Genomic DNA, 25,480 nt, shown 5'->3' with positions numbered 1-25,480 from the left:
TTGTGCAATATTTCAAGACAAAGATTGTTTTAAAACAACAACAAAAATACCTTTGTGTCCCGGGAGCTCTGGGGAGTTCCCGAGACCAACTCTTCACCTAGACAATCATAATGCAATTTAGAACTATGATCATAAGAGGACAAGAAGGGGACGAGTCAACTAGAGAATAGCAGCTTTTGAAGCCAAGAATGTGTTCCTCAATTAGCATACAAGCTTCATTCTTAGAGACCTGGAAATCCCACACTGATGGAGTAACTTTTGTAAGAATTCTAGAGACTTTATATGAGTGAATAAGGCAAATGGCAGAAGCGATTGACAACCAACTGTCCACAATAAAACAGTCTGTGTTTTACAATTCTAGACCTCTGTATGACGCAAGTATATCAGACTGCAATTTTCCATGAAATATGGACACATGGGAGCCTGCCTTCTCCCAGTAAGCTTTGTGGCAGCATGGGGATTCAAACTTGTGTCTCCCAGATCCCAGCCTGATACTCTAACCACTGCACCGGCTCTGTTAGCTCAGTCTAGATAATAACCTAAATGACCCACTGGGACCATGAACAAGCTTCTCTAGGATTTAAATAAGCATCCTTTTCTTTGGCTTTCAGCCTATTTGCCACCCACTACCTTCTTGTATGTTGTTGCTGGCCTCAGTGCGTGGCATGGAGTCTGCCAGGGAAGGCTAGAAGTTGGGCAGGTTTAATTTGCTGAATGGAAGGGCTGCGTCATATCTGCAAGACACCAAGTGCCCTGATTGACCCGACAACTGAGCACCTACGACAGCTATTGGGCAAGAACGGAGGAGGTGTTCAAAGAAGAACTGGCGGCAGTGCAGGAAGTCAGCGTCAAACCGACTGTGCAACAGCTATGAACATGACATGACATCAACGGAGCTCTGAATCCAAACATTTCCGGCCATGTGATGTTCCCTGAGCAAAGCAGATGACATGCATGCACCATCTGAAGCATGGACGTGCTGGCCTGCAAGTTTCGAGAGAGGACTGTTGCTCACACCAGAATGTCCCCAAATAGGAGGAAGCTGCTGAGACATACATCAGTTACCTTATCTCAGATCCCTGGCTACTGGGCCTCGGTTTTGTTTTGCTACAATAGCATAACATGGCTACCCCTCTGGGGAAAAAAAAAACCAGGATTCGACAGTTAGGGTTTCCTCTAAAGTAAAACAGCAAAACCACCCTAATCCCTCTTGCTCTTTGAATCTGGCAAGAATAGGGTTATAGTCAAAGGGGACAGGCTAGAGTGTCTACAAAATAACACACGGCGTACAGAAACGAAACGGAAGCTGCTCTTGCTCTCCCATAATACTAGAATTCAGGGTCATCCTACAAAAAGGGAGTCAGTAGACACAAGGAGGCCAAAATGGGAAGTTGGGACTGTGGAGCTCACTGCTACAAGGCACAGGGATGGCTTGCCAGTTCAAGATGGATTCCAAAGAGGGCTGGGCAGATTTATGGGGCACAGGACTGGCCGAAGCAACATGCCAGGGACTCTCACTGGCTGGGGGCCGCTGGGAGTGGGAGGGCTGTTGTCAACTGGCCCTGCTTATGGCCTTCCGTGTGCCATCTAACTAGCCATTGTCAGCCACAGGATGAGGTGCCACTGGACTGATCCAGCATGGGGAAGCCTCTCCTCTCAGCCTCAGCTCCCCAGCTGTATTGTGGGGCAACAATAATACTGATCTTGTTCACTGTGCTGAGCGGTCACTAATCTGTTCAGAAGAGCGCAATATAAGCACACTGAAGAACCGTGCTGGTATCTGAAGAAGTGAGCTGTGACTCATGAAAGCTTATACCCTACCACAAATGTTCAGTCTTACAGATGCTACTGGATTCTTTCTCTTTTCTGCTGATAGAAGCATGCTGTTATTAATGCCCCTGTGTTCTTAAACCAAGCACGCCTGGAGACTTTGCAAAGTTCAGATGAGATGCTGGGCGCTGCGGGCTGCACTCATTTCCATCAGGCCTCCCCGTTGCCAGCCTCCAGGTAGTGGCTGGAGATCTCCCGGAATTACAACTGGTCTCCAGCCCACAGAGATCAGTTCACCTGGAGAAAATGGCTACTTTGGGTGGTTGATTCTACGGAATTATGCCATGCCAAGGTCCTTTGCCTCCCCAAACCCAACTTTCTCCAGGTTTCGCCCCCCAAATCTCCAGGAATTTCCTAACTTGGAGCTAGCAACCCTACCCCAACTGAGGTCTAAAGTCCACCTGGGAGCCAAGCACGAGGAGGGGCAGGGGCAGCCGCCCTGCCCGCCCCTCCCGCAGCCCATTTAAGGGCCGCCGGGCGAAACTCCGCAGTCGACGCGGATAATCCTGTCCTCGGGGCGGGGCGCATGGAGAGCTCCGGGGCGGGCGGCGGCGGCGCCATGGCCGGCCTGCAGGCAGCCAAGCGGGCCCTGCGCGCGGAGCTGAAGCGGCGCCTGCGGGCGCTGAGCGAGAGCGAGAAGCTGCGCCAGGCGCGCCTGCTGGCGGCCCAGGTGGGTGCCTGAAGACCGGCCGGCCAGCCGGAGGGGCTGCCCCGCGGCCCGAATCCCCCTCGCGGCCTCTCCCCTCCCACGCGCCCCCAAAACCCGCCCCGCCGCGTCCAGGCGCGCCGCGAACCGAAGCCGGCGCGCCCACGCGCAAAAAAGCCCACCCGCCCGCGGGATCCCCGGGGAAAAACCCTGCCCTGGCCCGGCCGGGAAGCCGCGCTGCTTCCTCCCGCGGGCGCGAAGGGGGCGGGCGCCCACGTGACTGCTCGGCTGGCTCGGAAGTGCGGAGCGGTGGGGGCTTGCTCCCGAGTAACCCCGCCGCGTGCAAAGGGGCCTGGCTCCCGTGGAAGCGGGCGGAGGGTGGCAGGTGGGGGCTCTCTACGCAAGGGGGACGCTCAAGTGGCTTCCTCTATAGGCAAGTGTGCGCTGCCTCCCTAGTGATACAGGTGCGTCCACAATGGGAGAGCTTTCCCTTGAGTGTCCCCGTGTCTTACGTCTGCTGGTGCCTTAGCCCTTAAGGGAAGAGAGGCCCCGGGCTTTGGGCTCCTCTGGAATAGAGTTTGATCTAAGATTCTTCCACTGCTGTGTTCCTTTCCGCACTTACATCGGATTTAGTTGGAGTTAAGTGGGCGGAGTGGGACCTGCACTCTGTGTATGCTCAGAGAAGGGGGGTTCTGTTAATATCCCCTAAAAATAAGTACTGCATTCAGGCCAGGTGAGTTGCTGTACCCGGCCTTCCACTGCCATTCACCACCCTCTCTTTCCATTCCTGAGTGCCCTTCTGTCCCTTTCTCCCAACTTCAGAAAGGAATGGCTGGCCAGCGCTTTGCTTTTGAACCCGGGGCATAAATGTTTTCCTTCATCTGTGTGCTGGGGGCACAAAATGTTTATTCAGCAGATGCATCAGCCAAAGCAAGTGCAAATAAACAGAAGCCACTGTCTCCAAGGAGCAAGATCTTCGAGTCCAGTGACACCTTCAAGACCAGCAAGATTTCTAGGATATAAGCTTTTGAGAGTCAAACTAAGGATATCTGACGAAGGGAACTTGACTCTCCAAAGCTCGTACCCTAGAAACCTGGTTGGTCTTGACGGTGCTACCAGACTCAAAGCTTGCTCTTTGACTGCGGATTAGGCTACCCCCCCCCCCGAAACAATCACCGAAGTGTGGCCCTGTTAAAACAACAAGCACATTTATTTTAAAAAGCACAACATGGGTAACATCCCTTTCTGCCCTTCCCTGGAGGATGATGCCGGGCCTGTTGACTTGGCCCACAGGAACCGCAAGATCTCCTATCTCCTCCAAAAATGTGGGGAGGGAGAAAGATGGATAAAGAGCTTGAGTTGGGAGGGGTCACCAGGCCAGAGGCACGATCAGAGGTTGCCTAGCCAACACTTGTATATTTCCTATATTGTCTATTTCCTTGTATATTTCCAATAGCCTGCCTCCTCCGGTTATCATTGTCCCCAGCTCCATTCACTTGAGGCTGTACGGTATCAGTGTTAAGACTGCCAAGTGTGGAGTAGAGAAGGTGGAACTCAACCCCCTACTCTAAAGTTCACTGGGTGCCTTTGGGCCAGTCTTGTGCTCTCTAGGTAAACCTACCTAGAAGGATTGTTGTGTAAATGAAATGGAAATATGCACTGCCCCAGTTCCTTCAAGGAAGGGCAGGATATAAATGATAACAAGAACAATATAGTTATAAGATCATTTTTAACCCGAATCTCTCTGCAGTGCACAGGCAATTTGCAAAAGCCATAGTGAGTCTTATATATTTGTTTAATGAATTTTGATCCTTCCCCCCAAGGGATAGTAATGTACATAGTTCTCTTCCATTTTACCCTCACAACAACCTTGTGAGGTAGATTAGTCTGACAGTGAGCGATGAGCTCAGTGAGCAATTGACCCAAGGTCAACCCATAAATTTCATGGCAAGCTGGATCTTTGTACCTGGTTCTCTCATATCCGAATCCCCTCTCCAATCCAAATGCTAGTAGATGCCTTCAGTTTATGTTTAATTCCAAAGATGCACACTCCAGAGATTTCACTAGTGTGCCTGTTTTGTTTCAGTGGAGTTATTCCTAGTTTCTAGTCCTCAGCAATAAGGTCAGATAAATGTCCGTAAGAATAGAACTCCCCTTACGTGTATCCAGTGGGCATTAGACTTTACTGCCATCTAGTGGCTGAGTGCTGTACAACGCTGGAAGAATGCCAGACTGGAGTATCTAATCCAGTCCAAGATGCAGAGGAAAAGAGATGAAAATGTTGTGAAGGGCACTGAAATACTTGGAAACAGAAAGCGGTGAGGGTGGGAAGCAAATATTATTTCCAACGGCTTTGTCTAAAGACTCATTTTTCCAAGAGTCTTAATTTGAAATTAGACTAACTGCTCTGCGCTGACCTACCCACTGGTGTTTAATTAGATAACCGGATGGTTTTGCTTGCCTTAATGTTTGCTTTCCTGATTGAAGTCTTGCTGGGCTGCATGCTCTGATTCGGCAATAATGGCAGTCCGCTGATCCAGAAAGGCGAGTGTGTTTCCTTTTTTTTTTTTTGCAAAACTTCAGTACAGTTTTTAGGCTCATTCACAGTATGGCACAGTTGGGGAAGCTTCCACAGAGCGTGGCTGCGCCCTGTAGCACCCATGGGAAAGGGGGGGCGAGTTTCTTAGACAAAAACAGATGAAGTCTGCAGGAGACCAAGGCGAAAAATAGAGGGAGTGGGAGGAATATGGGAAAGTATAGCTATGTAAAATTTGAACCTACCCTGCTTTTCTGTCCAATGGGAACCCAAAGAGGCCTACAATGGCTGATTCCGCACACGTTGGATAATGCACTTTATCAATTGTTTGAGGTGGATTTTTTGTTCCGCAAACGAAAAAATCCATTCCAAATGATCTACAAAGAGGATTGGAAGTGCATTATCCACTGTGTGCGGAATCACTCATAATTTGTTCTCTCATCTTCCATTTCTTCTTCACTACAACAGCCTGTGAGATAGGTTAGACTGAGAGAGGGAGAATGACAGGTCCAAGGTCACATAAGAAAATTCCATGGCAGAGTCAAGATTCGAACCTGGGCCTCTGAGATCCAAGACCAGTACTCTAACCAGTATACCACACTGGCTTATCACTACAACAACACACAAGCAGAATAAAAGCCGCATTGGATCAGATGGATGGTTGTTGTAGCCAGTATCCTGTATCCCGCAGTGGCTGACCAAACGCTCCAAAGGTTCACAGACAGGGGCACGGAGGCCAAAGCCTCTTCCTGTTGTTTTCCCACCCATGGACGTCAAGAGGTATACTGCCTTTGAATATGGAGGCTCCATTTAACCATCTTGACTAATAGATGGGCTCAGTTTCCATAAATTTGTCTAATTCTCTCTGAAACTTATCTAAATTAGTGGCTGTCCAGTGGCATGGAGTTCCAGAAACTTATTTGGTATTAAAGCTCAGTTATAAACTGGGGAAGATGGTGAAGAGCCAAAAGTCTTGCGGAACAGGTACACTTTAACCAAACATGCCAGGTTTTTTCCCCTCCATAAGCTTTTCAATCCTCCAAGCACCGTTCTACTTTTCTGAAAGCAGGTTGTCGAGCATCCCAAATATCAAGCATCCAGCCGAATCGCGGTCTTTCTGAGCATGCCAGATGAAGTCCAGACAGCAGAAATAATTAAGGACATTTTTCAGCGAGGCAAGGAGTGTTTCATTCCACGGTACAAACCCGGTGGCAGCCACATGGACATGATAAAGTTGGCATCCTATGAAGAAATTGCTTCGCTCCCTTTAACCTCCTGGAACATCCACCAGCCAGCTGACGATGACAGTCGGGAGGATGCCTTGTCTATGGCCGGTGAGTTGGGCTGCGGGGGCGGGGGGGGGGGCTGCATCCCCAGCAAAGGGCCCCCTTGTGGGAAAAGGGCTTATTTTATTCCGAGAGTTATCACCTTGTTTTTCTTTCTAACGGGGACTAGACAGTGTAAATTTGATCCTGTAGGGGGAACGTGACCTGAGGCCGTTAGTTTTGGTTGCTAGGGCCAGGGAGATAATATCATTGTTTTAGTAAATGGGATAAATTGTACTAGCTGTTATAGACTGGAAGGGAAGAACTGGACACGGGGCTGCCATTTTTGGCAGCAGCCCTGCGTATCTGTGTCAAATTATGATCTGCCCGAGATGGCTGTAAAAGAAACTGAGAAGAAATGGTACTCATAAAGCAGTTTAGAAATGGTAAGTTAAAGGAGGAGAGGGAGATGGGAGGCATAATTCTAACCATCGGGCAGAGAAAATTCATTAGCCCCCTCTGTGTGTGAGAAGGTATAATCAGTAAGCGATGCAAATTCCGTGGGAATTAGGCACATAGCTGCCATTTGCAGCTCGGAAAAATCCTCCCCCCTGCAGTAAATAATATTGTAGTGGTACCGTTGAAGGATTTAAATAAGATATGCGTTGAATGACAGATAGATGAAGAGCACATGTTGGAAGCCGCGGCGTTAAATATAACGACATAATGGGGAAACAGAAAAAATGTTCCAAACAAGATTGTGCAGTGACTGCCAGCACTATTAGATTTTCTTCCCTTCAGGGAAGGTTGATTAAAACTTACAGTGCAATATATGGCCAAGGCTAGATATTAATTTAAAATATATTTTTTATACGCTGGTTATAAAAAAGAAAAGAAAAGACCCTGGCATGAGACAAAATTGAAAATCAAGGCTTAGCTCTTAATGTAATTTATTTTTTAATGAAATGATTTAAAGTTGGGAATGAACTTCTGCTCAGAGACAATGAGCCATGGCGCTTCCATAGACAGAGCAAGGAGGAATTGGGGGCCAGGCTGACATTAGTATTCTGGTAAAGGTGCTATTTCCTGGAGAAGAGGTGGAGCAGCTTTTTTTCCGTAGCTCAGGAAGCGCCACGCACAACTGAAGCAGGACTTACCAATAAAACACGAGCCTCGAGGGCAGGCAGTTGAAAGAGAGGCGATCCCCTAATTAAAAACCAGTTAAAGAGCTTGGCTTTTGAAGGTGGGCAGCAGTGGAATGAGGCAGCAGTGGAATGGAGAGGGGGAGATAATTCCAAACGCAGGGTGCCACCACCAAAAAGGCCCTGTTTTTCATGCTGGAGGGAACATGAAATGGGCATGCGGAGAAGAATGCTATGCCCAGGCAGGGATATAAGGCCATGCAAGATAGTTTATAATCCCAAAAAGCAAAAGTAAATTAACGAATGAATGAATGAATGAATGAATGAATGAATGAATGAATGAAGAGGCAGCCTTCCAAATTAAAAAGATGACAGCTTCAGGGAAGAAGATCCAACCTGTCTCCAAAGTGTCACTAGGTAGGATAGTCTTTGCCTGACCTCCCCCTCCTACCCCATTGCCCCTATCTTGTCTTGCTTTAGAGTGCCATCAAGAAGGCTGTGTCCCTGATGGACATTTGAAGGCTGCGAGCAGGAAGTAGCTATGTACATGCACAGTGGAAGCTGGGGTGGCTTAGGAAGCAAAAACCCCCCACTGCTTCAGAGTGGCCTCCTTATATGTTTCTGGTTAGGTTTAAGGGTGGAGCCTAGTATGTCAAAGGGCATCGAAGTAAAAGGTGCCCAGAAGCAGGAAAGGGGGGAGGAACAGTGCGGGAATCTGCTCTGAGCAGCCCTTCCCTTCCAGGGCAGGCTTACCCCCCCCCCCTCCATCCCAGCCTCAGGGCTGCCCTCTTTTTCTCTCTTTGAACTCTGTTTCTTTGCAGACACTTCTGGTCAGGGCTGCTGGCTGCTGGGACCAACCTCTCAGCTGTCACTGCATCTGTCTGGGGGCTAAGGGAGGCTGTCTCCAGCCTTCCAGGGCAAGGACTACTGGGAATTTCTCGGTGAGATTGATAGCCAGTCTGCCCTGGGGAGAAGAAGTCCATTTCATTTCCACACAAGGGCAAATAATTACAAAAATCCCCACCGTTGGGCCTCGGTGGCCGAGGATTGCACATGTCCCCAAGGTCAGCCCTTAGTGTTGACAATTGGGAACTGTCAATATTGTATTAAACAAAAGGAACAGTTTATTTATCTGTGCTGGGAAATGGTTTTGCAGACTTCAGCCTCATCCAGAACCGGTAGAGTTTGCAAAAGAAATGCCCCTGTAACGTAATTAAAGAGAAGTTATACATTTGGATATTTAGGTACATTTTACAACAGCCTTGGACTTTTCAGTAGTAGAATGATCACCATACAGAGTTAAGGCTGCAGTTCTGTGCGTGCTTCCTTAGGAGTAAGCCAAGAAGAGGGTAAACAAGAGTGACTGAAATCCTTCCCTTGTGCTTGCTATGCCCACCCTCAGGCTTTCTCTCCCAGGGGAGCGAAGCAGAGGGGACATTTTTGGGTGTGTATCTCAGATATTTTAAGCTTACACCTAAACCTACCAACGCAGCCATAGCATGCAATCATACTTCTTGGGGAGCTTCAGTCTATTGGCTGACCTGGGTTTGCCCTGCTTAATGTGTGAAATGGCCCTGAGACAAATTCCTGTAAATGTTTAATGCAACTAGGGCTGAATTCCAGAAAGGTCGCTGCGTTAGTCTGCAGCAGTAAAGTAAAACTGAGCTCTGCAGGCACCTTGGAGATGGACAGAATTTATTCCGGTATCAGCTTTCGTGACTCGGCACGTTTGCAAACTGAGTCTTCCTCTCTCCCTGCCCCAATAATGCAAACCCTTCTCTTCGCCAGCAGGTGTCAGTATTCTATAGATTTAGTGGCCAGATGAAAATGGTCTGTGTTGACGGGAGTCATTAAACCTCAGTTTCCACAGCCATGCACAGGTCAGATGAGATGTTGCTAGGGAAGTCTGAAGGCGGCGGTGGGATAGGGCAGGATTCCACTGTGGTCATTTTTATTAAGGAAAAAAGGAAACTGCATGGGAGGGGGGGAGAGATGTTAAAGCATAACTGGAATTGGTGGGGACAGAGTGCCCCGAGAAACAGTTTCCCTCTCTCAGAACTCTAGATCGGAGGATAACTCATCGAAACTGATCTGCAAGACAAACAAATAGAAAACGTGTGTGATGTTGTGGTCAGGGAGCTGGACTAGAACAGGAGAGACCTGGGTTCGGATTCAACGAACGCCCCCCTGGTCTGACCCCGCAAGGTGGTTTGAACGATAAAGAGGGACGAGGAGAGACCCATATGTGGCCCTAAGCTCCTCCAAGGAAGGGTAGGATAAAATGTAATAAATGCAAATCTTTATTCACCGTTAAAGGAATGTATAGAATTCTATGCAGCGTTAGTCACAGCGATGGCCTCTTGCTTAATTCTTAAAAAGGCTGGGCAGATTCATGGAGGATTGGTTCATCCTTGGCCACAGGAGCTAAATTTGATGGATTTTTAAAAATATGTATAAACCTACCTTTCTCTTGATGAGTCAGCACCCACAGAGCCTCCCTATTCAGAGGAAGTCTATCTTTAAATACCATGCACTTGGGACAAACGCCCTGACCTAGATAGCACAGGTGATCTCGTCAGATCTCAGAAGCTAAGCAGGGTCGAGAGGATGGGAGACCTCCAATGAAGGCCAGGACTGCAGAGGCAGGCAATGGCAAACCACCTCTGTTAGTCTCTTGCCATGAAAACCCCAGCAAGGGCAGGGGGGGTGGGGTTGCCATAAGTAAGCTATGACTTGAGGGCACTCTCCACCACCACTCAGGACAGTGAGGGCTAGGGCCTTTGTGCCCTATTCCCCAGAAAAACCACTGTCAGAGACGAGAATGCTTTTATATATTTTTTTAAAAAACGCTCAGAACTTTGCAAAAAGTTAAAAACCACAACTAACAATTGAGATTTCATAAAAGGCCAGAGAAAGCAAATCTGTCTACAAAGCCAAAATCAGTAAACGTGCAGCAAACCATCTTAGCATCAAAATCACTCTGAACATATTAAAAGCCCTCTCAGGATGTTAAAACATCCAGTGGTAGAGGAAAGCCTCTATCTGGTTTCAAAAAGACAACAGAAGTGTTGCCTCCAGAGGAAAAGAGATCCATAAAGTTGGGACAACGGCTGGAAATGACCAGTTCCTGGGAAATGATAACCTTTTATCATAATGGGCCCCAGAGCAGGGCCTGAGTGGCAGAATGGAGTGAGTGGGAAGGAATTTATGGACAGGTGTTGCTTGCCAAAGATGGGTCCCAGTCTATCGTTTTAAAGGTTGCAACCAGCATCTTGAACTGTGCTCTGAAAAATGGGCAGTGAAGTTACGTTGGAGTACTGGTGTGCTCCCTCCTTACTGTTCACCTCTGATGAAAGATGGTTCACTGCCTTGTCAACCAGTGGACATTTCTGGACTGTCTTCAAGAACAGACCTACATAGAGTGCTTTGGAGTAGTCTAACCTGGAAGTCACCAAGGCTCGCCTCACAAGTGGCCAGGCTTTTCTGTTACAGAAGCTTCCAAGAAGGCACTCTTGACCGTGGTTGTCACCTGAGGCTCCAGGCCTCAAGGCACAGGGAGCAGGACTGAGGGGGGCAAACCAAAGAATTTGGCACCCACTCTGCCGGCTGCTCAAGGAGCGTTAACTCTGTCGTGTGAGCGTCCTTTACATTTCCGTCCTGGTTTCTTGAACGAGCATCTTCTGCAGTGAAGGGGAGGCGAAGGAAGACTTGTGCCTCGAAGGGAGTCGCTTTTAGAGATAATTCACTTGAAAGCATATTATTGGGTTGACTGCTGAATCGGCAGTAAAATAAAATGGATGAAAGTAATACGTGGGGAGAGGCGTGCGATTCCACGCCTTCACAAACAATCAGGGCTGCTGGGAGGGATTTGTGTGGTTTGTGGTGAGGGGGAAAGACTGATGTGTGACTAGGTGAATCCAGCATGGATCTTGCCTGTCTCAGGTTGCCAAAGCAGTCCACAGGCCTGGTCTCAAGTCACCCTTCCAACAGCCCTGCAAGGTGTTCAAGAGTGGGATTGTCACATTGCAGAGGAGCTGTATTCAGCGGCAGAGAATGAGAGGATGGTTGCTTACCGAAAGCAGCTGAGTGGGCTTTTGCTTGAGGGGAGATTTCAGCTGGGGTTTTCTAGGCCGCTGTGCATCTTCTGTGTGTTCCAGCAAAGTTCTGCACAGTGGAGCCAGTGTGGTTAGAGCGTCAGGCTACAAAGGCCTGAGTTCAAATCTCCTCTCTTTATTCATTTAGTACTTTTACTCTCGCCCTTCCTCCCAAGGACTCAAGGTAGTGCACATCATTCTTTCTGTCATCCATTTTATCCTTATGACAATCCTGTGAGGTAGGTTAGGCAGGGAGGAGAGAGACAGTATGTGTGTGGGGTTTTCCCAGGTTTCAACGGTTGAATGAGGATTTGAACCTGGCTCTCCCCAATCCTAAGACGGCACTGACAAGTACACCACGCTGGTCAGTCACTCCATCTATCCTACCTCACAGGGTTGATGAGAACATAAAATGGAGACAGGGAGAACCACGTATGCTGTCCTGGAGGCCTCAGAGGAAGGATAATGTGAGACAGACTTTCTGGCAGACGAGTCTACTTCTGGCCTTCAGAGGACCTCTGTTGACCCTATTTGTGAGCAGAAAACCCTCACCATGGCATTTGATGTAGATCTCCCCCCGCCACGCATTATACTGCACGTACTCCACCTTGTTGGGTGGGCATCGCATAAATTTGAAATACTTTCCCCCCAGCTCTACATCTATTCTCTACATCTATTCTCTACATCTGTGCCCTGACTTGGATTTTACTGCTGATGGTAGAGCCTCTGCTTTGTGAGCTGAAGGTCCCAGGTTCAATCCCCCAGTACCTCCCGTTTAAAAAGACAAGGCAGTAGGTGAAGACAAGGCAGTAGGTGACGTGAAAGACTCTAGAGCGCACCATAGATGATGCGGACCTTGATGGATCCATGTCTGATTTGGTATAAGGCAGCTTAAATTGTGAAACTTCAGGGAAAAGAATTTTTTTTAAAAAACAACGGAAGCAGAAAGACGCTTTCGAATTCTAAGACTCGACCATAGCAGAGACTTGCGCGAAGAGCGGCAGTTAGCATATGGTTCGGATTTGGCTTTGTTAGCCGAAGAATTATTGCCCTGTATCCATTTTGAACCTGAGCGAGTTATGGCTGTCTTGGGGGAAGATCATCATTTTATATTTCTATCAAGCTGCAGTTCAGAAGGGCAAATGTGGACTCGGGAGATGACAGATGCGTCCTGGAGGCGCTGATTTGCAGGAAGAGAGCGAGATCGCTCTGCTGCCTGGAGCCCGAGTGTAAAGTCTGCTGATGGCTCCGTTTCCCGTGAAGATCTCTCTACCGAGGGGCACAAATGAGAGGATTGCAGCCGACAGGTACAATGTGGGGAATGCTGTCGGCAGTAAAATGGTGGGCCTGTGTCAGGTAGTAAGGTTTGACTGGACTCTGGAAGGCCTGGGCTTCAAATGAGAGCCAGCGTAGCTTAGTGGTTAGAGTGTCAGACTAGCATTTGGGAGGCCCAGGTTCGAATCCCCACTCTGCCATGGAAGCTTTGCTGGGTGATGTTGGGCCAGTCAATCTCTCTCAGCCTAACCTCCCTCACAGGCCTGTTGTAGTAAGGATAAAATGGAGGAGGGGAGAATGATGTGAAAAGCTACTTTGGATCCCCATTGGGGGGAGGGAGTGTGTGTGTGTGTGGGGGGGGGGGTAATCCTTTTTCAACTCACTGGGGGGACCTGGGCTGCCAGTGAGTCTCTTTCAGCTTCACCTACCTCCCAGGGTTGTTGTGAGGGAAGGGAGACTGCTGGATGCTGCACGGAGCTCTTTGGAAGGATGGAATAAAAATGTGAACCTGCAAATGGTGACTTTATCCTGTTGAGCTCCAGGCCAGCTGAGCTTGAGGCACAAGAGTCCCAGGCCGTCAGGGCTTAGAGCCAAATGGAGAGGTTATGTAGGAAGCCCACCCTTTCCTGCAACCAGAGCAGGGGCCCTAATCCTGCCACGATCCATAGTGCTACGCTCTCCTGAACCTGAGTACGAGATGCCTTGAGCTGCCAGGTGTAGTAGGGTTGCCAGCTCCAGAGTGGGAAATTCCTGGAGATTTGGGAGGGGTGAAGCTTGGGGAGGGCGTGGTTTGGGGCGAGTAGAGACATCAGCAGGGTGTAGTGCCTTCGAGGCCACCCTCCAAAGCAGCCGTTTTCTTTAGGGGAACTGATCTCTGCTGTGTGAAGAGCTGTTGTAATTCTGGGAGATCTCCAGCCACCACCTGGAGGTTGACAACCCTTGATGCATTCTGTTGGGTCCAGGCTTTGGCTCCCCCCCCCCGCCTTTGTTCTTGGGCTCCTGAGGGAGACTCTGGGAGCGCTGGAAGGGGACGGGTCCGCTTGGGTTTTTCCCTGTTTTGTCTGTTCTACTGGCCCTTGGAAGGACAGCTTGCCATTGTAGAAGGGGCTGGGGAAGTCCTGGGTTGCTTGGAGACTCAGGTGTATTAAAAATCATGGGGTGGTGGTGACGGCGGCACTGGCGGCGGTGGTGGTGGCGGCTCCTCTCCCCTTGTGGGTACGGTTGCCATGCCCCAGGTGGTAGCTGGAGATCTCCCAGAATTACAACTAGTCTCCAGGCCAGAGAGATCAGTTCCCTGGAGAAAATGGCTGCTTTGGAGGGTGGCATTATATCCCACTGAGGCCCTTCCCATCTCCAAGCCCCATCCTCTCCAGCCCCCCCCCCAATCTCCAGGAATTCCCCAACCTGGAGTTGGCAACCCTACTTGTTGGAATAAGGTGGCTCCTGATGGGCTTTGAGAAACTGTCAGTCAGACCATCTATGTAGATCATCTTTATCCCACCCTTTCTCCAGAGAGCTCCATCACACGGATCTTTCTTCTGCTTTTCATCCTCACAACAACATGGTGAGGCAGGTTTGGCTGAGAGGAAAAAAGTTGGCTCGTAGCAAACTTCCATGCCCAAGTGGGGATTTGAACCTGGGTCTCCTAGCTTTAGTCAGAGGGCCAAGCTAGAAGTGACGAATTACACTGGAATGGCAAGTGAACACTATGTGATCGAGTGGAGTGCAAGTGGAGCGCAAGTGAACAGCGAGGAATACATGTGAGTCTGTTCACTTGCCATTCAAGTGCCATTCATCACTTGTAGCTTGGCCCTGAGTCTCTGACTACTACGCCAATCAAACAGTTGCTACCTGAAGGAGCAGGGCTGAGATGCTCATTAGTCACGGCACTGGATGGGGTCAGTTCTTGGGGCGGGCAGCGCCTCAGTGGGTCTGTGCACATTAGTGTTTTGTACCGAATGTCCCTGTCTCTCACAGCGGAGTGGGGACAGCTATGACTATTTGGTTTGGATATTTGACAATTTTCAGGATATTTGCATGATACAAATTTGGGTCAGGAAGGTGCTTTTCATTTGCAGACTCTGAGGATTTATTTCCCGAGGGGATTGCCATTTTATTTTCAAAGTCCTTTTTCAATATTTATCCAGAAAGCTATTTATTTAAAGTGATACTCACGCATTATTTAATAGGGGAGTCACGCACATTTGAGTTTGCCTGGTAACTGTACGCTGGCTTTTGTCACCTGTTATAGAATTTCAGGCACACTGAGTTTTTAAAAAACGATTTCAAATTATCCTGAGGCGGACAGGGCTGCCCATCGTAGCATTATTTTGATTGTGTTTCGTTACACTTTGGATTTTCCCATCCCAAAGACCCAGTTGAATCTGCCCTGGGGGGCCAGTTTGGTTGGGAGGAGGCCTGTATTAATATATTTAGTAAGAGTTAGTGAAGTGCCCAAAGCGAAATTTTAAAAATCCAAAGATACCTGAGATATTCCCTGCGTTAGGTTTGGGACGATCCAGGAATGTACAATGGACAGCAGATGGGACCAGAACCAGGAAGAAGTGGGCAGAAATCCCTCCGAAGCCACCCACAAAGCTCTTTAAGTGACCTGGTGCCATTTGCATCCTAGCTTCCCTAAGTGGTGGCTGGGTGGTGGCTGCTATAGCACAGTGGTTAAGTGGTTGGGCTGTGAGTCAGCACTCTGCTTGTCCGATTCCCACTACAGCCATGAGCTCAGCGGGTGGTCTTGGGTAAGCCATTCCTTTCAGCCCCAGCTCCTCAGCTGTTTTGTGGGATTAATAATAATACCGACTTTGTTCATTGTTGTGAGTGGGGCAGTAATCTGTCTAGAAGAGTGGTATATAAGCACACTGTTGTTGTTGGAATTAATAATAATAATAATAATAATAAATTTTATTATTAATAGGTAAGCCACTCCTCTCAGCCTCAGCTCCCCAGCTGTATTGTGGGGATAACAAAAATACTAACTTGTTTACTGCTTTGGGTGGGGCACTAATCTGTCTAGAAAAGCAGTACATAAGCATAGTTGTTATTATTATTAGTATTATTAACAACAAAACAACAACAATAGCATAGGAGAGAACTACAAATACAGTACTGAACTCTTTGGGGGAAGAGGTGGATTAAAAAAAGGGAATAAGCAGAAAAGACCAACACAGTGGCCCCCGTAAAACGTAGAAAGGACCTACAACTTATTTACCATTTGTTGTTTGAAAGGAGAGGACATCTTTCCTTGTTACTTTTTCTAATCCTTATTAAACTGGGAAAGTCGACCAAGCATCCTCCCCCCCGCCCCCAAACAAGCTGTCTCATGATTTATGATGACACTATAGATTTAAAATTTGCTTTCACCAGTTGCTCAGCTGAAGGTTTTTTTTTGTTTATTTACTTGCTTCACTTATACGCTGCTTTTCTCCCCCAGTGGAGACCCAAAGTGGATTACATTGATGTCTCCTCTAGTTTATCCTCACAACAACCTTGTGAGGTAGGTTAGGCTGAGAGTGTGTGACTGGCCCAAAGTCACCCAGCAAGCTTCCGTGACAGAGTGGGGATTCGAACCTGGGTCTCCTAACCACTAGACTGCAGAATCAGTTTTAAAATGATTCCCCTTCCACCCCGCTGCTCCCTTTACATACCCTCCCCAAAGAAATGCCAGCGTCAGTAGAAAAATGAGTCCTGGAGTGATGCAAGGACACAGTCATTTCGGCTAGACTTTCCAGAAGAGGAGGGGGAAGCCAGATGAACGGCTGCCATTTATCGACCGCGGCTGCCTGTTTAGTGTGGCTTCTGCTTTGGCCTCCAATGTAATTACTTACAGGATCAGCCAATGGGCACATCAGAGTGTTTAGGCCATGGCATGTTTAGGGAATAGCTCATCTGGACCCCATTCTGTCTTGACAAAGAATTTATTTATGTTTGTTTCTTCTTCTTTTTTAAAAAATCTGATTTAAAAAAATTACTCTGAACCCTTGGCAGGAGCTGTGAAAAAGCCCTGGCAGCAGTTACAGATACAATACCCATCCAACCGCATTGATACTGATATACAAATAAATTGCTTCTCCCCTCCAGAAGCCTGAAATAATTAAGTGGAAGGGAACAATTTACTTCAGACTGGAGACATTAAACAAAAAAAGGGGGGGGGGGGAAGCAGGGGCCCTAAGATCATTCCTGCCTGTCTTCCTTTAAGATTGTGTCTGATAAGCTTGCAGGTAGGGTTCCCATCCTCCAGGTGGTGGCTGGAGATCTCCCAGAATTAAAAGAGATCTTTAGATGACAAGAAGAGAGCCATTTCCCTGGAGAAAATGGCTGCTTTGGTGGGTGGACTCTATGGCATTATACTCAGCTGAGGTTCCTCCCCCCAAACACCACCTTCCACAGGCTCTACCCACCCCTCCCAAATCTCCAGGAGTTTTCCAACCCGAAGCTGGCAACCCTATAGTTGGGTTTGTATAGAAGGGACCCACTTTGACCAGCACTAGAATTAAGAGGGTTGGTGAGAAGGCAGGAGGGTTTGTATAGAAGGGACTCACTTTGACCAGCACTAGAATTAAGAGGGTTGGTGAGAAGGCAGGAGGGTTTGTATAGAAGGGACTCACTTTGACCAGCACTAGAATTAAGAGGGTTGGTGAGAAGGCAGGAGGGTTTGTATAGAAGGGACTCACTTTGACCAGCACTAGAATTAAGAGGGTTGGTGAGAAGGCAGGAGGGTTTGTATAGAAGGGACCCACTTTGACCAGCACTAGAATTAAGAGGGTTGGTGAGAAGGCAGGAGGGTTTGTATAGAAGGGACTCACTTTGACCAGCACTAGAATTAAGAGGGTTGGTGAGAAGGCAGGCCCCTGATGTTTTTAAAGGGGTCTTTGGGCCAGGAGCTGGGTGTGCAGCCTCAGTTTGCCAGCCTGTGAAACAGGAGGATTTCCACCTGCAGTTTAGGACAGTCCAAATCTTGTCCTTAAATCCAGCATGCAAAAATAGAAGCCTATCTTTTAATTAAAAATGAAGAAGAGATAGGGGAGAGGGAAAACATGAAGGAGAAAAATCAAACTGGGGGAAAAAGATGCAAGGAATAGGTTGGTCATGCTATTAGCACAACCCACTGACTTCCAAGCACTTACAAGCTTTTCCTCCTCAAATAACCTCTCCAGGCCTGTCAAACATTACCTTTTCAGTGTCTCTTCCACAACAGAGCCAAGCTACAAGTGACGCCTGACACAGGTTGGACACGTGACAGCTTCCCTCAGGTTTTGATGGGAAATGTAGGCATCCTGGTCTTGCAGCTGTAATGGAGAGCCAAGCTGTAAAACCAGGACGCCTACATTTCCCATCAAAACTTGAGGGAAGCTGACAAGTGTCCAACCTGTTTAAGGCATCACTTAACTTTACATAATCGACCCTCCGAGGTTGGGCGCCTGGGGCTGATTGCATGGCATCTTTCCTACAGAATTGCGTCTCCCATATTTTCAGGGTAGGAGTTTATGCAAGTGGTTGCAGGCTGTGTGACGAGGTTAGATAAAGATTACCCCAACTGAACAGGAGGTACTTCTGGAAAAGTATCTCTCAAATTACCCTTTAAAGAGGCCTGTCTGGCTCGTAACATTTCAATTGCCCACACATTCTTCCAAGCATATACCTTTGTAGCCATAGGGGCTAGAAATTTGGTTGCTTTTTTAAAAACAAGGAAGCGGAGGTTCTTTAGAGACTGAGGGCCAAGCTACAAGTGACGAATGACACTTGAACGGCAAGTGTATTTCTCCCTGTTCACTTGCCCTCCGCTCAATCCACTTGCCGTTCAAGTGTCATTCATCACTTATAGCTTGGCCCTGAGAGCCAAGCTACAAGTGACAAATGACACTTGCCTGGCAAGTGAACAGACTCACGTGTATTCCTCCCTGTTCACTTGCCATTCACCTGTGCTCCACTTGATCAAGTGGAGCGCAAGTGAACAGGGAGGAATACACGTGAGTCTGTTCACTTGCCGTTCAAGTGTGATTCGTCACGTGTAGCTTGTCCCTAAGTTCTACAGCCACTGCTACCCTTTGCACAACTGGGGCATTCATAAGGCTTCCATTTCTTTTGCATTTGGGTACCTTTGTTTTTAAAGTATATGTATACACACAAAAAACTGTTGCTCCTTCAACTCCCCCCCCTTAAAGTTCCTGAAATTTCCTCTTCCAAAAAGAGAAGCAGCAGAAGTGGTCTGTGTGTGTGTGTGTGTGTATACGTGTGTGATGAGGCTTGTTGCAAAGGGCTGTACAAGCACCACCGGCTCATTTGTTTCAAAGATCCCCTTGGCGATTTCTATTCTGTATCTGTGCAAAAATAGCAAGCCGGCACATTGGTTGCCTTTAAGCTTGGCAGCAGTTCAGGATGGCAGCCGGTCCCCTTGCTCTGCCTGGCAGAAGCATGAATCAACTTCTGAAATACAAGATGGCCCACCAAACTTCCAGTCTGGAAGCATGGGGGGTTGTGTAAGCGGATGCTTGGAAGTCACCCCTAAGCTTTTAGCCTACTCTTTTCTCCATGAATAGGAGGCTGCTGGATCTTTTTTCCATGTGGGATGTAACGGTTGTGTTTGCAGCATGCGCTTGCTAGCTGCCATGTTGGAAGGAGGACCGTAGAGGGATCCTGCAATTTGGCAATGAGGAAGGAGCTTGTTTCTGTTTTTTTCTTCCCCATCTGTATCCCTACCAGATCTCTTACAGGGGACCTTTTTTGGGCTTCCTTGTCCCAGTCACCTTCGGTCCATGTTGAAACCTCTTTTGCACCCTGCACTGTCCACTCCAATGCAGTTTGCAATTCACTCTACATCCTGTGTTCCATTTTAGGATATTTTCTGTTGTACACAAACAGCTTCTCGATTGTGCCCTGAAAACAGTAAATCCTTTTCCTAGGTCTGCTTCTCTGTACTTCTGCTTGCAGAAGCTTGTTTATTTGTGTGTGTGATCAGAGACAGGACCTTTTCAGTGGTGGCACCTTACTGTTGGAATGCACTCCCCTTTTAGATTTGCCTGCTGCCTACCTTACTTTCCTTTAGATACCAGGCAAAAAGCATTTCTTCTTTCCCAAGCTTTTAACAAAGAGGTTCCAAGATCTTAGTAAAGAGTCCAGTAGCACCTTTAAGACTAACCAACATTATTGTAGCATAAGCTTTAAAGAACCACAGCTGTCTTCGTCAAATGCATCTGACAAAGAGAGCTGTGGTTCTCGAAAGCTTATGCTACAATAATGTTGCTTAGTCTTAAAGGTGCTACTGGACTCTACTATTTTGCAACTACAGACTAACACGGCTAACTCCTCTGGATCTAGTTCCAAGATCTGTTTATGGTCTGCTACTAGCCCAACGGCTGCTTTAGGGATGTAATTTTAGGCCGTTGAATGTTGTTTTCTGCTATTTTTACACCTCTGGCTTGTATTTTTATGATTTGTTTTAATATTGAAGATGTTACGGCCTTGCCTTGTTTCTACTTTCCAAACTGCCGCAAGCAGGTCTCTGGAGAAGCAGTATTTACATTTGCTCAAATAAATTTAATACTTTACAAAATCACAAAAGTTAAATTTGAGGAGGCGGTGGTGGAAGGGAACCTTGTCCTCCACTGGGAACTGATGGGAGAGGGAAACCAGACTAGAAAAATTGATTAGTTGCTATATGGAAGCCCTGATCTGTGATGTGAATGGCATGGCAGTAGAGTTGTCAGCCTCCAGGTGGTAGCTGGAGATCTCGTGGAATTACAACTGATCTCCAGGCAACAGAGACCAGTTCCCCTGAAGAAAATGGCTGCTTTGAAGGGTGAACTCTATGGCATTATGCCCCACTGAGTCCCCTCCCCTCCCCACCCCAAACCCCGCCCTCTCCAGGCTCCACCCCCCAAATCTCCAGGAATTTCCCATCCTGGACTTTGCCAGCTCCAGGTCGGGAAATTCATGGAGATTTGAGGGGTGGAGCCCCGAGAGGGTGGGGCTTGGGAAGAGTAGGGACTTCTGCAAGGTATAATGCCATAGTGTTCACTTTCCAAAGCAGCCATTTTCTCCAGGGGAACTGATCTCTGAGGCCTGGAGACCAGTTATAATTCCAAGAGATCTCCAGCCACCACCTGGAGGCTGGCAACACTACATGATGGCAGGCTGCTAGTCCCTGTGTGCCCATAGCAGCCCTGAGGGGCACATGCCCAGCCCCGGAAACTACCTCCCCAGTGGCCTGCTTTGTGATTAACTTTGCTTTCCTGGATTAATTATAAATCACAGCAGAGGGCCTAATTCCATGTTTAGTCAATTGCCATTAACCATAAGCATATAAGCTTGATTCCTTTTATTTCTTCCAACAGCCGTCTGAGCAGGCTCCTAGTTTAAACACTACAGTGGTTTTAGATCTGCCAGATCTTTCCTTTCTTCTTCAAAGAATTTTTTTTTATTAAATTCACAAACTGGGCTTTTCATCTTATTGATTGCATTATTGATCATCACCAACAAAAAATAATTACACTTGTGAAAAGCTTGAGGGGAAAGCAGGGTGGGGGAGGGGGACAACTTACCTGCTGTCAGGCAATCCTAGTTTCTATGTTTTGGGGTTTTTTAAAAAAGGGAAAAAAGTACGAAATGTGAACCTGCCTGGAGAAATAAACCAAACAATGAGAGTGGAAATAATCCCGAAAGTGCCTGGGCCACCAGATGCTAGAACAGAAAAGGGGGGAAAGGAATTAACAGATGAACGTGGGGAAATTCTTAAGACTGTATTTAAGCACTTTTCTATTCAGATCATCTACTGAGCAGCCATTACCTGTAGGACTTTATGTGTGACAAAAAGAAAGGCTGTTGCATAATATACTTGATGCTTCTGTAAATGCCACTGTTCTTGTTAACCCCTGTAGTTTATTTCTGCACCAAGTAACTGACAACTGACACAACTTAGTTCTGCCTGAAGCAATACAATTTTGACCACCCCATACTCTAAATTTTTTGGCCTGAAGGCCACATCTTTGTCTCTGCCCGCTTTTGTAGGGCTCCCAGTTAAGATAGGGGAGGCCCGAGTTCGAATCCACACTTTGCCCTGAAGTGCTCTGGATGAATTTGAGCCTGTCTCACAGGTTTCTTGTGAGACGAGAACAACATATAATGCAGTGAACAACTTGAAGGAAGAGCAGAATAGACAGATCAACATTGGCTGCTGCTTTCTGGGCACAATTCGGAGTGCTGGTTCTTACCCTAATTGGGGGCTTTAAAGCAACCACTACTTCCCACATGCCTGCTCATCCACTGAGATCAGCTACAGATGTTCTACAGCTTGTACCCCTCCCCTGGCACTAAGGGATGTGACTATGAGAGGCAGGGCCTGTTTCATCGTGGCACCTTGGTTGTGGAATTCCCTCTTAGAGTCAGTTTGTCTGGTGCCAAGGCTTTTGAGATACAGGTGCCAACCAAAGACAGTTCTTCTGGCTTTTTTGTTGGCTTAGTGTGTTTTTGTCCTAAATACTAACATTTACTTCAGTATCCGCTTGTGTGAGTCACACAACCCACTGCTGCAGATATGTGGAAATCAAAATGGGAATGCTATTGAAGAGGACGATTCCAAAAGGGAAATGGATGTAGAAGTTAAGGCAGAGAGTGAATTCCATTGTGAATCGTTAGATTCTAAATTCTGTGTGAGGAAAAAAAAACCAGTAGAAAGGTTAGGGGTGAATCCTGTCATAAAACTGAAAAGTGTGTCTGAATGCTTTTTTCTTGCCTTTGATTGGTCTGAATTTGTGCTGCTTGGTATATTTTATTAGATGTTTGTGTTCTTATGATGTTAGTTTGCATTGCTGTAAGCCACGTTGAGAGCAATGTGAGAAGATAATTGTAATCAAGTCAATGTATTGGATACCCTGATCTAGGTAGCCCAGGCAAGTCTGATCTTGTCAGATCTCAGAAGCTAAGCAGGGTTGACCTTGGTTAGTAATTGGATGGGAGACTTCCAGTGAAGATCAGAGTTGCCAAGGCAGGTAATGGCAAACCACCTCTGTTAGTTTCGTGCCTTGAAAATCCCACGAGGGCACTCCATAAGTCAGCTATAACTTGATGGCACTCTCTCCACCACCAGCAAATGAATTAAATATATACATATGTCTTTTCCTTCAACAGGTGGTCTTGATCTTATCTTTATGCCTGGACTTGGCTTTGACAAAACTGGCAACAGACTAGGAAGAGGAAAAGGGTACTATGATACATACCTGGAAAGGTGTACCCACCACCCCAAAGGAAAACCTTACACCATCGCCTTAGCTTTCAAAGAACAAATCTGCGATATGGTTCCAGTGACTGAAAATGACATGAAAGTTGATGAAATCCTTTTTGAATCCAATTAAACTGTGGCTTGGGCGGATAGTTTGGCCAGGGGAACCAAGAATGAGTCTCGCAAATGCCTAGACCCCTATTGGGTTGCTGGCTTGTTTGCATGTGTCCCCCCCAGCGTCCCCCGTCCCTGGATGAACAGAATACAAAGCAATCATTTGCACATCTGAACAGGACGTCACAGATCTGGCACCACATCACCCCAAACTGCAGTTGAGTCCACACACATGTTCAACTAACATGCATTGAGTAGACTAGGTGACCGAGCTGCAATACAGGAAGACAAGACCCCTGCTCAGATTTCTCCTCCACTGCATGCCAGTTGGCCTTAGGCAAACTGCTGCTTTTAACCCCCTTCTACAATACGAGAATAATAGTGCTGAGCTGTCCTACCTTACATGGGCGTTGTAAAGGTTACTGAAATGGTGTATGTGAAGAGCTTCGCACACTACATACCTTTTAAGAATGTTTCCAGTTGGTTTCCCATTCCTTCCGCATTCAGTGCCTTAGATCAGAATCCAGTCAAACTCTTTAAATTTTTTGCTTTTGCATTTTTATATCAAATGTGTAAGGCAGCTTTTCTGTACTTCCTGAATAAACATTCAGTAATTCCCAAAATCTGTTCTGGGACTCACTAGTGTATGTTTTGATTTCCTGGATGGTTATAAATGAATTCTGTGGCATTTCTCAGAGGAAGGAGGATAGGAATATAAATAAATAAATAGCGGGCTTAAAGAAACAAATAACAAAAGACTCCTAGGAGACCAAAGTATAAATTGATAGAGGGAGCTGCCTGTTGCATTTCTATACAAGTACCTAAACAGGTGCACTCAGAATAGTGATTCACACAGAGATACTAGGAGCAGAACCACAAGTGACAAAAGGCACAGATTGGACACTTGTCAGCTTCCCTCAAGTTTTAATGGGAAATGTAGGCATCCTAGTCTTGAAGCTTGGCTCTCTGACTGCTGTCCAATGGACTTTTCAACTGTCATTTGTCCAACATTCCGCCAAGCTGCCTACATTTCCCATCAAAACTTGAGGGAAGCTGACAAGTGTCCAATCTGTGCCTTTTGTCACTTGTGGTTCTGCTCTAGGATGGGCTCCTTTAGGAAGAGGCAGTTCTTTACGTTGGCACATTTCTGAAGGAAGCTGTTCAGCAAGAGAAAGATTTTCAAAGTGTAGCACCAAATAGGTTGTAGAAGGAAGCAGAGCCAAAGAACCGAATGGCTTTTCAAGCCAAAGATAGCCCTTAATCAGGCGAATCTACATATATATGAGTAAACTGTCCATTGAGAAATGGTTTGCCTTACATAATACAGATATATCACCTTTTGTTACTAGCTAAAAAACTCCTACTGTACTGCATGTTAAAAGCCAGTAAAAATGGAAGAGTGGAAAAGTCTACCAAGTTCTAGGAAATTGGCTGTATAATTTTTTAAAAAACTTAAGTTGTAAAAATCATCCTGTTTTTTTTAAAAAGTTTTTTATTAGGTGAGTACAAATTACAAATAAAGTTTTTACTTAAAAACCTAAATATCAATTTCCCCCCACCCTTTCCCTCCCCCCTTTTTCTCGGACTTCCAACAGCTTTCCAACCCATATCTTACTCTATTACTTACTTATCTATTCCCTTTATATATTATTATCCCATATTTCCTTAATAAACTAAATAATATCCATTAAAATCAAATCTATTCAAAACTTAATAATTAAAAATCATTCTGTAAAGCAGAACTTACCTTTGAAAAAGAAGTTTTCAACTCTAAATGTGCAGGTGTATTCATAGATTCATATTCCAGAAGAATTTGTCATGCCTGCTATTGAATCCTGCAACTTCTTTAAGTAAGGGAATTTATTTAATTACGTTATAGTCTGCTTTTCTCACTGAGATTCAAGGCAGATTACACTGTAATTCAATATGATCAAAACAGGTATAGATTGCAGATATAGTTTCTTAAGTTGCAACATTCTATAAGACTCTGTTCAGACATCATGTGGAACCGGGGTTTAATTCAACAAACTGTGATTGTCTGAATACAGGCTGCAACACTAACTGTGGTTAGTTAGAATCCATCAAGATCTAGGATCCGAAATTGGCTTATTAACCATCTTAACTATGGTTTTGTATGCTGTCTGAATGTTGGACGTCTTGACTTAATCCTGATTTGTTCTCTGGTGACACTCTCCTAGGATAGGGGGGTGGGGAGTGATACTAGCATTTGTCATGCTAAACCACAACTTGTCTGTAAGGTGAACCCTGGTTTCACCGACTAACCCTAGTGAAAATAAACCGGGATTTCCTGTTCTGTTTAAACTGAGAGCCTTTGGTTCTTCTGAAATAC

The 25,480-nt window shown here is 46.6% G+C and overlaps 1 protein-coding gene across 4 annotated transcripts; it reads left to right on the top strand.

The window, feature by feature from the left end:
• Positions 1-2,355: 2,355 nt before the first annotated feature.
• MTHFS (methenyltetrahydrofolate synthetase) lies at positions 2,356-23,758 on the top strand. 4 transcript variants are annotated; one of them, XM_055002986.1, is made up of 4 exons: positions 2,425-2,500; positions 5,898-5,996; positions 6,082-6,346; positions 22,926-23,758. In XM_055002986.1, the coding sequence occupies exons 3-4, from the start codon at positions 6,136-6,138 to the stop codon at positions 23,147-23,149; spliced, it is 435 nt and encodes a 144-aa protein (XP_054858961.1). In that variant the 5' UTR covers positions 2,425-2,500; positions 5,898-5,996; positions 6,082-6,135; the 3' UTR covers positions 23,150-23,758. The 4 variants fall into 4 exon arrangements, with proteins under 4 accessions (XP_054858960.1, XP_054858959.1, XP_054858961.1 ...); XM_055002985.1 differs by lacking the exon at positions 5,898-5,996 and having other exon boundaries at positions 2,356-2,500; XM_055002984.1 differs by lacking the exon at positions 5,898-5,996 and having other exon boundaries at positions 2,356-2,500; positions 6,079-6,346.
• The last annotated feature ends 1,722 nt before the right edge of the window (positions 23,759-25,480 follow it).

The sequence above is a fragment of the Eublepharis macularius genome, chromosome 18, assembly GCF_028583425.1.
Source record: "Eublepharis macularius isolate TG4126 chromosome 18, MPM_Emac_v1.0, whole genome shotgun sequence".
NCBI classification, from domain to species: Eukaryota; Metazoa; Chordata; class Lepidosauria; order Squamata; family Eublepharidae; genus Eublepharis; species Eublepharis macularius.
Note: the sequence above shows the minus strand (reverse complement) of the source record. Positions and strands in the feature narration are given on the sequence as shown.